Source organism: Tupaia chinensis, unplaced genomic scaffold, assembly GCF_000334495.1.
Source record: "Tupaia chinensis unplaced genomic scaffold, TupChi_1.0 Scaffold138260_1, whole genome shotgun sequence".
Lineage (NCBI taxonomy): Eukaryota > Metazoa > Chordata > Mammalia > Scandentia > Tupaiidae > Tupaia > Tupaia belangeri.
Genome location: NW_006198158.1, coordinates 329,220 through 342,427, shown reverse-complemented (window position 1 = coordinate 342,427; position 13,208 = coordinate 329,220). Strand labels below are relative to the sequence as shown.

General features: G+C 41.7%; 1 protein-coding gene across 2 annotated transcripts in view; it reads right to left on the bottom strand.

The window, feature by feature from the left end:
* The window catches only part of MSN (moesin), a 91,001-nt gene that overhangs the window by 4,777 nt on the left and 73,016 nt on the right, over nt 1–13,208 (bottom strand). The window contains exons 1-5 of one of the 2 annotated variants that reach the window (XM_006161121.3): nt 7,579–7,727; nt 6,205–6,301; nt 4,008–4,171; nt 425–555; nt 73–233 (exon numbers count right to left, since the gene is read on the bottom strand). In XM_006161121.3, coding sequence (XP_006161183.1) covers nt 73–233; nt 425–555; nt 4,008–4,171; nt 6,205–6,301; nt 7,579–7,679 — 654 coding nt within the window. In that variant the 5' untranslated portion in view covers nt 7,680–7,727. Of the gene's footprint in view, nt 1–72; nt 234–424; nt 556–4,007; nt 4,172–6,204; nt 6,302–7,578; nt 7,728–13,208 lie in introns of those variants that run through there. The other variant, XM_006161122.3, reaches the window with a different exon arrangement.

Sequence of the window (13,208 nt, the reverse complement as noted above, 5' to 3'; positions counted from 1 at the left end):
GGCAGCTATAAATCAGTAGGCAAACAAGGGATAAAAGAGGTTACACAATCCTAGCCCATCCTACAGCTTTACCAGTTGTTCCTGGGTCTTCTTCTGGTCCTGAGAAGCCTGCAACAGGGCCTCCTTGGCCTCTTCAGCTTCTCCCCGCTCCCTGGCCAGCTTTTCAGCCTCACTCTGGGCACGCTTCCTTTCCTGCTCAAGCTCCAGGGCTCTGCGGGTCTGTTCTTCCAGTTCTGGGCAAAAAAGGTGAGGAAAAGGCAATGAAGAGCACAGAAATGAAGGCAGCACACTAGATTCCTTCATGAAACACTCTACTCCAGAGAACTGCTGGCAGAAGGTTCTGAGCACTCTTCTTGCCCCATCTTTCACTTATTCTGTGGCCATACCTGGACTACATAGTCTGAGTGGGGAGCCCAAGCCTCACCTTGTTGAGCCTTCTTAGTCTGTTCCTCAATCTGTTTCAGCCTCTCCATCAGTTCCTCCTTCTCTCGTTCGATCTTCTCCTTCTCCTTTTCTGCCATTTCACGTTTCTTCTTCTCATTCTCCAGCAGAGCACTAGTGAAAAAGAAAGAATGGATGGAACAGGAGAGCCAGGCTTTACAGTAGCCTGGGAATTCTCAAGGCTCCCTGGATCCCTTAGTGCTCACCCTTGCAACACACCCAGGGCTTACAAACTTGGACCACTCTTCCTCACCTCCAAATCCTTATCTTCACATCACTGCACCACATGTGCTTGTGTGCTCAGGGCCTGGTCAGTATGCTCCTGAGTCATAAGACCCACACTGGAATCCCAGCTCTGCCACTAACTTTCTGTGTGACTTTATCTATGTCACTGCTTTGCTCTTATTCTCAGTTTCCCTACCTGTAAAATGACCTAATAGATCCTGCCCTATATACATCATGGACTAATAAGGAGATAAGTTTTGGCTCTGTGCTGGGATGCTTATGCTTCAAGTTTGGTGATCTCTGTGCTAGGGTGTCAATCCTCAGGTTTAACCCTGGCTGCTGCTGTAAAGCCCAGCTCTAGGATCCTTTTTCTCAGAATATATTGTTAATCTAAGTATTTGCTTTTTCTTGGGCCCAGTACCTCTTCTAGGAAGCCTTCTTGTTTACCTTAGTTAGATGTCTTTTATTGCTTTGAGCTCTCAGAATACTTGGCCAATCCCTTTCCTCAACCTTCTTTTCTGTTATTTTTCTCTACAAAACTTCTTATAATCTCACCTACTATACAATTTGCTATTTATTGTGTCTGTATCCTCCCACTAAAATGATAGCTGTACAAGAGCAGGGATTTTGGGTCTGTTTGTTTTTTCACTAAGTAAATGAATGACACAGCCTTTGTACCTTGAGTTATACATTTTTTTTTATTTTTTTTTTCGTCTCTCTCCCATTAGTCTGTGAGATCCTGGAAGGCAGGTTCCTACCATATTCAGCTCTTTAACCTGCCTTCAATCTTGGTAATATTTTTCTGAATGTGAATCTTGGTGTCTAACCTCTCATACATGGAGTATAATCTTTTCCAGCCTACTAGACTAAAACTCTCCCAAGGTTCCAAATTCTTTGTAACAGAGTATCTACTATAGCAGTATTCCTCAAACTTTAACATGCTTAAGAATCACCTGAGATCTTTTAAAAATAATTTACTGAGGTGAAATTCACATAATATGTAATTGAACTTTTTTTAGAGAGAGAGAGATTTTTTTCTATAGGGCACATGCACTTACCAGAGAGACAGAGAGAAACAGAGACAGAAACCGAGAAATCACCACCTAGGGGGCATGGCCACATCACAATCTCTTCTCCTCTATTCTCCTCTCGGGATTTTGGACATGCATTCATATGCACCCGACATGAGTTTTAAGCCACCGGGTCTGGGACTCGAATTGGGGTCGACTAAGTGGGAGTCTGGGGACATAACCATGATACTATCTGCTGGTCTCTATAATTAACCATTTTAAAGTGAACAATTAGTGGCATCTATTAGGTCATTGGGAAAGTCATGACATGTTTTTCTGTGTTATTCCATGCAAAAATGCATCATGACTTTGCCGACCACCCAATAATATATTCACAATGTTGTACAACCACCACTTTTATCTAGTTCCAAAACATTTTCATCACTCCAAAGTAAAATCTCTTACCCATTAAATGGCTTTTCCCCATCATCCCTCTCCTCTAACCCTCCGAAGTAAAGTCCCATACCCATCAAGCAGTTTTTCCTCAACATCCCTCCCCTCTAACCCCTGACAAATACCAGTCTACATTCTGTTTCTATAGCACTTCCTATTCTGGACATTTCATATAAATGGAAACATACAATATATGACCTTTTGTGGCTGGCTTCTTTCACATAATGTTTTAGAAGCTCATCCACATTGTAGCATGTATCAGTACTTCATTGGACATGTACATACATGCACCTGTTTGTTTACTTGTTTTCAGTTCTTTTGGGTATATACCTAAAAGTAGAATTGTGAGATCATATGATAATTCTATGCTTAACTTTTTGAGGAACTGCCACACAGCTTTCCATGGCAGCTGAGTCATTTTTTCATTCCTATCAGCAATGTACAAGCATTCTAGTTTCTCAGCACTTGCTATTTTCCATTTTTATTTATTATATCTATATGAGTATGAAGTGGTACTTCACTGTGATTTTTATTTGCATTTTCCTAATGACTAGGGGCTTTCATGTACCTACTGACTATTTGCATACCTTGTTTGGAGAAATGATCTCCTGGGATCTTCACATACATATTCTGAATCTGGAGTAGAGTATAAGTAGAGTATCAGATCTTGCCTTTCTTACAAGTTCTCAAGTTGGTACATATGCTGCTGAATCTCAGATTAAATTCTGAGTAGCAAGGGGCTACAGTGAACAGACTAGGGTCTTTGTAGGAGAAATTGTAATGGCTCTGCCCAATTGTGCTCCAAAAGTCCTACAGAGAGGCCAACAGGTGGTGTGGTAGTTAAGGTGCTGGACTCCCTCATGGCCAACTGCAGTTTAAGTCCTGGACCTGGCTTCTTGCTTGCTTACTCCTCCCCCCTCCCCCATACGTGCCTTATTGCAAACTTTAAAAAATAATAAATAAAGTTAGAAAATAAAAAGTTCTACAGAGTCCTCATTAAACAGAGAGGCCTAAATTATCTGGTGTAGCAGTAAAACACAACACTTTTCAAGGCTGAGACACTTGCCAGGGTTCCAGGTTTATGTCCATAGACCTCCCTGATGTATATATGCCATGCTCTAGGACTAGTTGAGGCTGAGAGTATATCACAGTGCCAAGGCCTTGTTGGAGGTACTGTCTCTTTCTTACTCATGAAAGAAATAAACCAATTTTTAAAAAATGTACCATGAGGGACCAGCAGTTAGCATAATGGCTATGTCACTGAACTCCCATGTAGTCAACCATGGTTGGAGTCCTGGATCCAGTGGCTTAAACTCTCACTGGAAGCATGTGCGTGCATGCCCAAGATCCCGAGAGGAGAATGGAGGAGAAGGGATTACAGCGTGGCCATCCCCCCAGGGAGTGATTTCTCACTTTCTGTCTCTCTCTGTCTTTCTGGTGAGTGCACGCACCCAACAGCAAAAAAACCTCTCTCAAAAAAAAAAAAAAAGTACCATGGAGCCCCAAAAAAACCTCTCTCAAAAAAAAAAAAAAGAGCACCATGGAGCCCTCTGCTACTACCAACCACTACACTGGTCAGTTTGGCCAGTTAGCCAGAACAACCCAGAGTCCACCTAACACAACAATGGCATGACAGTCATAAACAATAGGAAACTATGAAATACTGCTCCCTCCTGCAAGACTCTGAAATCCTAGCCTTCTGAGTCTTCCTTCCCCAAAATGAGGATGCTAGAGATTGAATGGAGGGGGATGTTACCCCTTCACAGTTCACTTTCTCTCAGCTCTAGGTTGGCTCCATATTCTGTCTAAGTATGCTGGTCACCTTTGGGAGTTTTCTTGCACCAGCCCTCGCCCCAACTTCAGCTCTGTATCACCTACCGCTCCATCTGCTTCTGGTGTTTCTCCTCCCGGGCCTGTGCCTTCATCTGCTGCACCTCAATGGTGTCAGGCTTACGGCGGCGCATGTATAGTTCATGGTTCCCCATGCACAGGGCCAAGATCCTCTTGTTAATCCGCAGCCGGGGAGCATAGAAGACAAAGTCCTGATTGGGAAAAGAGCAGTCAGAAAGGGTTTGGAGGGACAAGTGAAGGTGAGCTTCTGCTTCTAAAAAGCTAAGATAAAAAGCATTGGAAAGATTATTTCATTAAATCCTTTACATTACACATAGGAAAATTAATGATCAAAGTGATGAAGTAACTTACCCAGAATCAGACAGCAGGTTAGTGGCAGACCTAGGACAAGAACCTAGGCTTCTTGACTTTGAAATCTATGCTCTTTCCACCAAACCATATTTCTTTTAATCTCTGCTTATGAAAAGCATCCAGAAATATCCTAATCAGTTGAAATAACAGTATTCTCTTTCTCTTAATCAGAAAATTTGTTAAGTCCTAAATGGCCTTTTTTAGAAGACAAATAATCAATGCCTAAATACCCTGGTAGGTATAGTATGAGTACTTGGACTGTTTCTGTAATCTCCTAAAAAGATTTCCTAGATCTAGCCCCTGAAATCCTTTTTGGAACAAAGAAGGTTGTAAATGCACACATAAATATATAAATCCCCTAAACATTGACTGTCCTGGTTGTTTTTTAAATAAGCCCTTGATCTCAGCTGGTTTTGTTACTTACCTTTTTCTGATGAAAGGTGAGCACAGCAACAATGACACACACACACACACACACACACACAAGCAAGCAAGTAAATCCAGTGAGTCTGAGTTACTACAAATACCACTGAGCCAAGGCTACCAGCTGATGGAATAACTACCACCTCTTCTGCTACTGAACTCAAACTGCTACCATCTCATATAGCTTGCAGTACAATGGAAGGTGCACAGGCCATCAAAGTCAAACTACCTATGTATGAATCCCAGTTCTACCATTTTTAGCTGTGTGATCTTGGGTAAATTGCTCCATCTCACTGAACCTCAATTTCATCAGCTATAAACCAGGTATGCAACTATCTACCTACCTACCATATTGTTGGGGGTTTAATAAGACAACATATGTAAAGTATCTAGCAGGAAAAGTTCAGATACTTTTGGGCTAGAAAAGAATGGTTGAGTCCTCACAAAAATGGTCAAATTAAAAATAACAATAAAAAAAGCCATAATGGACACAAGGTACACCAGAAGACCAGACATTGATCTCAGTTTTTGCTCTTTTTATAAAGTTCTGCTATAGGGTGCATGCACTCGCCAGAGCAGGGTGGGGGCTGAGAAAGCATTTCCCAGGTGGGATTGTCATGCCTCCTCTCTTCCTTTCTCTTCTTAGGATTATGAGCACACATGCACATGTGCCCAGCATATTTTTCAAGCTGCTGGGACTTGAACTGCACAGTTGGCCATGTGGGATCAATCTATTGTGTCGTCGGGAGAGTCATGAGCATTTTTGCATAAAAAAACATAGAAAAATATGTCATGACTTTCCAGATGACGTAATAATGGCCTTAACTACCATACCAATGGCTGGCCCTCATCTCAGTTTTCTACCCTACTGTCAATCACCAGTTTTCTGGTCCTGTCAGCCCCTGACAACTGAGTGGCTGAGAAGTGAGGCAAGCATGTTAGAGGAATGACCAGATCCAAAGCACTGGTCTTGAATTGCTCTGGAGAGAAGCCAGAGGTGGCAGTAAAATTATACCAAAAAGCAAGTTTAGAGTATAATCTTTGGATTTGGACTCCTCCTGGCTATGTTTTTGCCACAATTAAAGATAAATCAAGTACATAAATAGTGTCCACTTTCTGGGGCTCAAGAACTTAGAAAGATAAGACGTACCCTGTCCCCGCCCCAGAGCCTCAAGGAAACAGAAGACACTGGCTAAGAACCAGCACTTAAGACTGCCTATGGCTTTCTCTCATCCACAACAAAGGAGAAGGCAGTAGGGTGGCACCAGGTACAGGATAACTCCTGGCCATTTCTTGGCATTGACACTTCTTTCCATCCCTAATCTCTATTAGGGCCTCCTGTTCACACACATGTACACATATACATTAGTAAAGGGAGATTAAATACAAAAATATGATTGATCCTGGCCTTTGCAAGTATCTGTCTTGGCCAGAGGGTGGGGTGACTCACCGGGGCTTTTTTATCAATTGGCTTGATGACAAATTTCTTATCATTGAAAGAGATGTTTCTGTTTTCACTCCAGGGGAAGCCTATCTTGGGAGTCAGTCTGCAGAAATAGAGACGAACAATATCAGAATAAGGGCAAGAAAAGAAGAACATAGAAAGTTGGTGTCTTACTCTTACTCCACACCTCAAACATTTCCCTTAATAAAGTATACTTATTGCCAACTCAGTGTTATCACATGTTACCAATCAGTTGTCAGCAGTGAAGATGCACAGAGGACCACATGATACCACAATCAACATATTATTCCTTGTCTTTTTTTTTGTTGGAGAGGTTTTTTCTTATTGGGCACATGCACTTGCCAGAAAGACAGAGAGACAGAGAGATAGAAAGTGAGAAATCATCCCCCAGAGGGGATGGCCACGCCGCAATCCCTTCTCCTCCATTCTCCTCTCTGGAACTTGGGCACGCACACACACACACCCAGTGTGAGTTTAAGCCACTGGGGTCTGGGACTCGAAATGTGGTCTACTACATGGAAGTCCAGTGACATAGCCATTACGCCAACTGCTGGTCCCTCCTTGTCTTAACCTGTAAGATTTGTTTTGCTATATTTTCAGTTGTGGCATGGACCTTGTAATACTCATCCAAGAGAACCCCAGCCCCTAACTGAGACTCTTCTATCCAAGGTTATAAGAGTTGGGGAGAAGGTAAATACTGTGCCCCAATATTCAGAAGTGACATATAACAATAATCTATCTCCATCCCCACCAAGAGCAGACCAACAGAAAAAAAATAAGCAAGTGAGATAAGACTACAGCAAGAGGATTCTAGACCAAAAACCACTTATTCGTCACATGGAACTTGAGACCCATTACAAATCAGGACAAGGGAGGTTCTAGGCAGCCAATAGAAACATAATGAGAATCACATACATAAGTTTTCTAGTAACCACATGAAAATAAGTAAAAAGAAATAAGCAGAAGTAATTGCAATAACAACTCAGTTACCCCAATATATTCAAAATACTAACATTTAAACATGTCAATCAATATTTTTAAAATGAGACATTTTATATTGTTTTTCATACTAAGTCTTTGAGGCCCAGTATATTGTTTACACTTATAGCACATCTCAATTCAGACTAGCCACAATTGAAGGGTTCAATAGCCACATATGGCTAGTGGCTACCATAGTGGACAGTGAAACTCTAGTGAACACAGGATTCAGAGGCCTGAAGGGTTATGCAATCATCTGGGGTATACTAAATTAATTCAAGAATTAAGGTGAGATACAAGAGGTAGAGTCTTACTCCATGATAAGGGGTGAGCTCTGAGTGTTGGAGTGACCCAAATAAACTAGAGAAGTCTGAGGCATACCTGTCATTTTGTTCATAGATATTGAGACCCAGGGCATCTACCCCCAGCCATAGCTCTGAGCCTTTCTTGTTCTTGATGCTGAAGTAGTTCACACCATACATCTCCAGGTCTTGAGCAATTTTCAGATATTCCAGGACAGCATCCTCTCTAAATAACACAGAGTACAGAATCACTTAAGAGAGTTAACTGATCAGACCCAGGGGGACAGGAAGCCTGCTTTCTCTATACTCCTGACAAGGATCTTGTTATCAGGTGTATGAAAGGGGACATAAGGCAAACAGATGATGGTGAGGAGAGCACAACCTGACTTTTTCCAAGCAAATCCTGTTGACAAAAACCAAAGATCTGAGGTTCCCAAGAAGAGTAAGACTGGATTGACTCTTACTGGACTCACACAATTTAATTCAAGAATTAAGGTGAGATACAAGAGGTAGAGTCTTACTCCATGATAAGGGGTGAGCTCTGAGTGTTGGAGTGACCCAAATAAACTAGAGAAGTCTGAGGCATACCTGTCATTTTGTTCATAGATATTGAGACCCAGGGCATCTACCCCCAGCCATAGCTCTGAGCCTTTCTTGTTCTTGATGCTGAAGTAGTTCACACCATACATCTCCAGGTCTTGAGCAATTTTCAGATATTCCAGGACAGCATCCTCTCTAAATAACACAGAGTACAGAATCACTTAAGAGAGTTAACTGATCAGACCCAGGGGGACAGGAAGCCTGCTTTCTCTATACTCCTGACAAGGATCTTGTTATCAGGTGTATGAAAGGGGACATAAGGCAAACAGATGATGGTGAGGAGAGCACAACCTGACTTTTTCCAAGCAAATCCTGTTGACAAAAACCAAAGATCTGAGGTTCCCAAGAAGAGTAAGACTGGATTGACTCTTACTGGACTCACACAATAGCTGCCATAGAAGCAGTTTTCTTCCTCCCATTCATTTTGACAGCCTTTTATACAGGCACATGCTTTGGAGAGCTCAGATAGAGTGGTAATTGCAAAATGATGAGAATTGTTCTTTAAACCAGACAACCTCTAAATGTTTTGCCAAGTTTAATGAGCCTCTTCTCCATTTCCTTCTTCTTGGGGAGGAGCCTCTGGTGGTGCTGCAGCTCCCTAGAGACCCAAAGATCCATTTTTTATGGTCAAAACTGGGCTACCAGTTGTCACCAATCATCAAAACAAACAAAAAAAAGGACAGCGTTGTGGTCCTGGTTTGCCTTCTTTAAGTGCCAGCATTCCCGTCGCTTTCCCTAATATCCACCTATGTACCCAGTTGTCTGCCTCTTTTCCCCAGAACTAACTCTAATTCTCACTGCAAGGGCAGTGGAACCCATAGCTGCCAGGGTAAGCTTACCTGAGCATACCTCGGTGTTCCTCATGCCAAACCTGGATCCGTTCTTCCCACTGGTCCTTGTTGAGTTTGTGCTGCTCAAGCACTCTGGAAAGAGAATGGATAATAAGCAGTTTTAAGCACAAAATCAATATTCAGGAAGGAAAAAAAGTTTACTTAGCTCTCTTAGGGATTGATACAAAGAGGATATAGAATCAGTCCATTGAGGTTATAGTGGAAGTAGCCTGAGATTATAGCAGAAAGGTTTAAATTAGACATAATGAACTATCTAAGAGGTAGAAGAGCAAAAAGAAATTATGACAAAGAAAGACAATGAGAACACCTTCTTTTGTACCTTTTACCAAAAAAATCCAGTAATTTCTGTGGTCTCTAAGCATAGCAGTAATGTATTAAGAGTTTGTGCTAATTAAGGGATCTAAGAGTAGGGATGGGCCTCATGGAGCCAAGTACATTCTTTCTTAGACTCTCTTAAAATCAAGAGTTTGTGTGCATAAGATTAATATTTGGGATGAGGAGGAACAGATGGTGCCACAGTAGTAATGTACCTGGACCCACATGGGAAAGGTCTTGAGTTTGTGTGCTGGGACCTCCCCATGCATGCTGGGTGTGTGTATCTATGTTTCAAGCCTCCTAACACAGGGAGTGGATGGTGGCAAGAAGATCCTGATGGAAGTACCTATCTCTCTCTCTTTCTCCTTCTCTCTTATGGAAGAGATAAATAAATCAGAAAAAAAGGATTATTATTCAGAGATGAGAGGACAGGCTTTGACTACAGAAGAGAGAACTGAGGCCAAATGGTTTTGGGAGAAACTAACAGGCCCAACCTCCCAGATCTACTAGATCTTAAACAAGGCTTAGTTTAAACATGCCGTCTTGGATAATCATGGCAATGACCCAGGTAGAGCCCCAGGGCATAACCACTATATCCCTAATACCTTCCAGTAGATTGTACACATGTCATAGCTCTAATGGAACTGGGGCTCCCAGAATGAAGCAGAGCTTTTCCTTCTAAATCTATGAAAAATAGCAACTGGGTATAGTGGAAAAAACTCAGGGCTAAACAATTTAAGAGACTAGGGTTCCCAGTCTGGCTCTGCCTCAAATGAACTATGGGAGTTGGGGCAATTCAATGCAAGCACCTCTATTTCCTTAGCCATGAAATGAGGACAAATCCTACCTTATTTGTTTTACGTGTTATTGAAATACTGAAACAAAAATAATGAGTATTTCAGAACTTTCAGCTGTGAAGTACATAAAAGCCAAAAGGTCTGTAAACTGGTTATCAATAGTAAAAGCCTATTTGAACTCTCCATTTCCCTGATTTGCATATTTCTTTCTCTCCCTTGTGAATTTCTTATGTAAGCTGTCTAAATCAGAAAAGAAAAAAAAAAAGGAAGAAAGTAGAACTAGAAAAGGGAAATAAAATCAATCTATCTCTGGTTCTATATAAGTGTCTTCCTCCAAGGTAATAAAGTTCTGTAATCAGGCAGACAGATGGGGTTAAAGGGGCTTTTTATTTTTGAGAGCCAGCAAAACAACAGCGTATGACACTATATACAAATACATCTCTCTGGGCAGCACAATATAGTCCTCTGACAGACCCTAGTACAGAGAAAATTAACTGAAAGTCCATGTGGAGCAGGGATTGGTCAGCCTTAGGCTGCAGTCACCTCTGACCAGTGAAAGGCCAGAGTACTCCCTCACCTCTGTGGCAGCAGTTTGTCTCCTGCCAGGTAACCAGACTTGTGCACCTCCTTATTGAAGTCACCATATTTGGACTGGACAGCATAAGAGGCCAACAGCACAGCTGTCTCAGGTGGGCAGTAAATATCATCATTGAGAATACCCTCCTTCACTTGCAGAAAAAACAGGCGCTGGGTGATGTCCTGGATCAATTCCTCGGATACATCCTCAGGGTAGAACTTGGCCCGGAACTTGAAGAGCAGAGGGCTTTCCTTCCGCACATCCTGGGCTGTCACCTGGGAGCAGCAAGAGGTTATAGGCTCTCAAAAAATAGGATTTAGGTAAGACAGAATTAGGAAATAATAATTCAAGTACTTATAATATTGAGAATGACCTTGAGGAATCTAAGACTACAGCATGTAGAGAAAAGAGGGTTGGCTCCACGGTACAGCGGTTATGTGCTGCTTAACAGAGGCTGGATCCCACATAGTTACCGCTATGTCAAATCCCCCAAGCAGTCAGCCTAAAACACACCAGGCCATGTGTGAATGCCCAAGATCCAGTGGGCTGGAGGATAAGAGGAAGGAGATTATGGTGTGGTCAGACCTGTGGAGGCTGTTCATCTCTCTGTGTCTCTCTCTTGCAGGGACACACACTCTATAATGAATGAAGAAAACACACACGCACACACACACACACACACACACACACACACACACATGCACACAGGGAAAATTTAAGAGATAAGATTTCTTACAATGGAGATATTTCTACCTCTCAGAAAATAGATATTTTTGATAAAAATGAAGCAAGAAAATGTGATTTCTATTCGTAACTTGAGATAGACATTCCCAAGTAGAGCGACAACAGCATGTCAGTGTCAAAAAAGGCTTTGGCGAATCTTTCTCAGCCTAAACCCTCACTAGTTGGGACCATGAGCAATTAAAAAATCTTTTGAAGACTTTTTTTTAAAAGCAATAATACAATACAAGAGAATTTCAAAAGCTCATGGAAAATGGAATTAAAGTATGGCTTTATTTTACTGCAAAATAATTTTGAGACTCATGAATAGTTTTGTCATATGCATTTTTCCATAAAATTTCTTAAGATCCCTATATTTCAGCTGGAAAATTTATATACAGTAATCAGCCAGTGTATTTATCAGCATTACAGGGATAATGATAAAACAATGCTTAAGTCAGAAAATGGAGAAAGGTAGAAAACTTCCTTTGTTCCAAATAATGATGTCCTAGTATTAATCATTTTTTATTTTCAGTGCCTTTGTAATCTACTTTTGTCATGCCTGTGTAACTGACACAAGATAAAATTCTGCATTTTTAAGAAAAATAGAAGTAAACTTCTCTGGTTAGAAAATAACAAAAGGCTTTAGGGATAAGAAAGCAGCTATAGAGAAGTGTCTGTAGGTAAGTGGAAAGATATGAGAAGTAATTAATTTGGATAATTCTATAGGGCTAGGTGTCAACACACTGGTTAGTCAGAAAAGAGACATTCCTTTCTTAGGCAGCCTTATCCCATGTCCCTAATTACTTCCTATTGCAATTTTCTTCTGAAATTACCTATAACTCACTGAGGATCAGAAGCTATCAAGGTACCATTAACTGAGAATATACCCAACTGTCCCCAAATTCTGAGGGTAGGTTTAAGAAAGCTCTTTTTTTAAGGCTCCTCTAACCCCATAAATTAGCAAAGTAAAGACCAGAACATATGATGGAGGCCTCAGAAGTGGCTAAGCAAGAACACAAACTAGGTTGTATTTTAAAGCCTGAAATCAGTTCCAAACAGTTCTGCATCTGTCCAGCAAAAAGTCTCAATATTTTGGGAAAACAAGACTACCAGCCTAAGGTCGGGCACCCACTCTATAGACCCAACCAGGGAAACAAGCCACAGGACAGTATGGAGACTTCTAAGGACAAAGTCAGCCAGTTTGAGGATACTGAGGACTTCCAGGTTCCTATGAAGATGCTGCTTGGATCAAAGAGTTTAAATGAACTAAAATCATATCATTTGGAATCCAGTTGAGGTAGAAGATCAAGAAAGAGGGAAGCATCTGTATGGAGTTCAGGTATAAATTGACCAATAGGATGGGGCAGCAAGATATATATATTTTTCTTTTTATTGCCAGAGGGCCTGTGTACATATGCACAAGCATGAGAGAGAGAGAGAGAACTGCCTGTCTCACCCCCAACCCCATGGGGGGTGGTCATGCTGCAATCCTTTTTCCTTCATTTCTCCATCTCTTTAGGATTCTCGGCATGCACACACACATGTTTTTCAGGCTGCTGGGGTTGGGATTTGAACCACAGTTGGCCATGTGGAATCTGACTCTCAATGCAGTACTTAACCACCACATTATGGGGCCAGCCTAAGAGGGTTTTTTTTTTTAATTTTTAAGAAGGTTTTTTTTCCAGTTCAAGAGTCTATGGCTTCTCGGGAACCAGCAGTTAGCGTAATGGCTATGTCACTGGACTCCCACGTAGTCGACCGCGGTTCGCGTCCCGGACCCGGTGGCTTAAAACTCATGCCGGGCATGTGTGCGTGCATGCCCAAGATCCCGAGAGGAGAATGGAGG